At 63.1% G+C, this 290-nt stretch overlaps 1 protein-coding gene across 1 annotated transcript in view; it reads right to left on the minus strand.

Annotated features, from left to right (window-relative positions):
• Nucleotides 1-81, minus strand: part of tmem145 (transmembrane protein 145) — a gene marked incomplete at its 5' end in the record, with an annotated part of 33579 nt that extends 33498 nt beyond the window's left edge. Inside the window, one exon of the mRNA XM_059641415.1 lies at nucleotides 4-81. Coding sequence (XP_059497398.1) covers nucleotides 4-81 — 78 coding nt within the window. The remainder of the gene's footprint in view (nucleotides 1-3) is intronic.
• Between the last annotated feature and the right edge of the window lie 209 nt (nucleotides 82-290).

A 290-nucleotide genomic window follows, 5' to 3' on the forward strand; every position in this document is an offset into this window, starting at 1 on the left:
CACCCACCCGCGGGCCGTGCGCGCTCCCGCACCCGCACATCCCCCACCCGCGGACCGTGCGCGCTCCCGGACCCGGACACGCACCGACCCGCGGACCGTGCGCGCTCCCGGCACGCAGCCTGCCGCCCGCCCCCGATGAAAGGCTCCCTGTCACGGTGAGGCCTCACCCTGTGAACCAGCCGCTTGATCGTCACTGGCCCAAAAACACAGCGACATCCATCAATACAGCAATTCTCATCGATATATCAGCAATTCTCATCGATATATCAGCAATTCTCATCGATATATCA

Source organism: Stegostoma tigrinum, chromosome 41 (assembly GCF_030684315.1).
Source record: "Stegostoma tigrinum isolate sSteTig4 chromosome 41, sSteTig4.hap1, whole genome shotgun sequence".
Taxonomy (NCBI): Eukaryota; Metazoa; Chordata; class Chondrichthyes; order Orectolobiformes; family Stegostomatidae; genus Stegostoma; species Stegostoma tigrinum.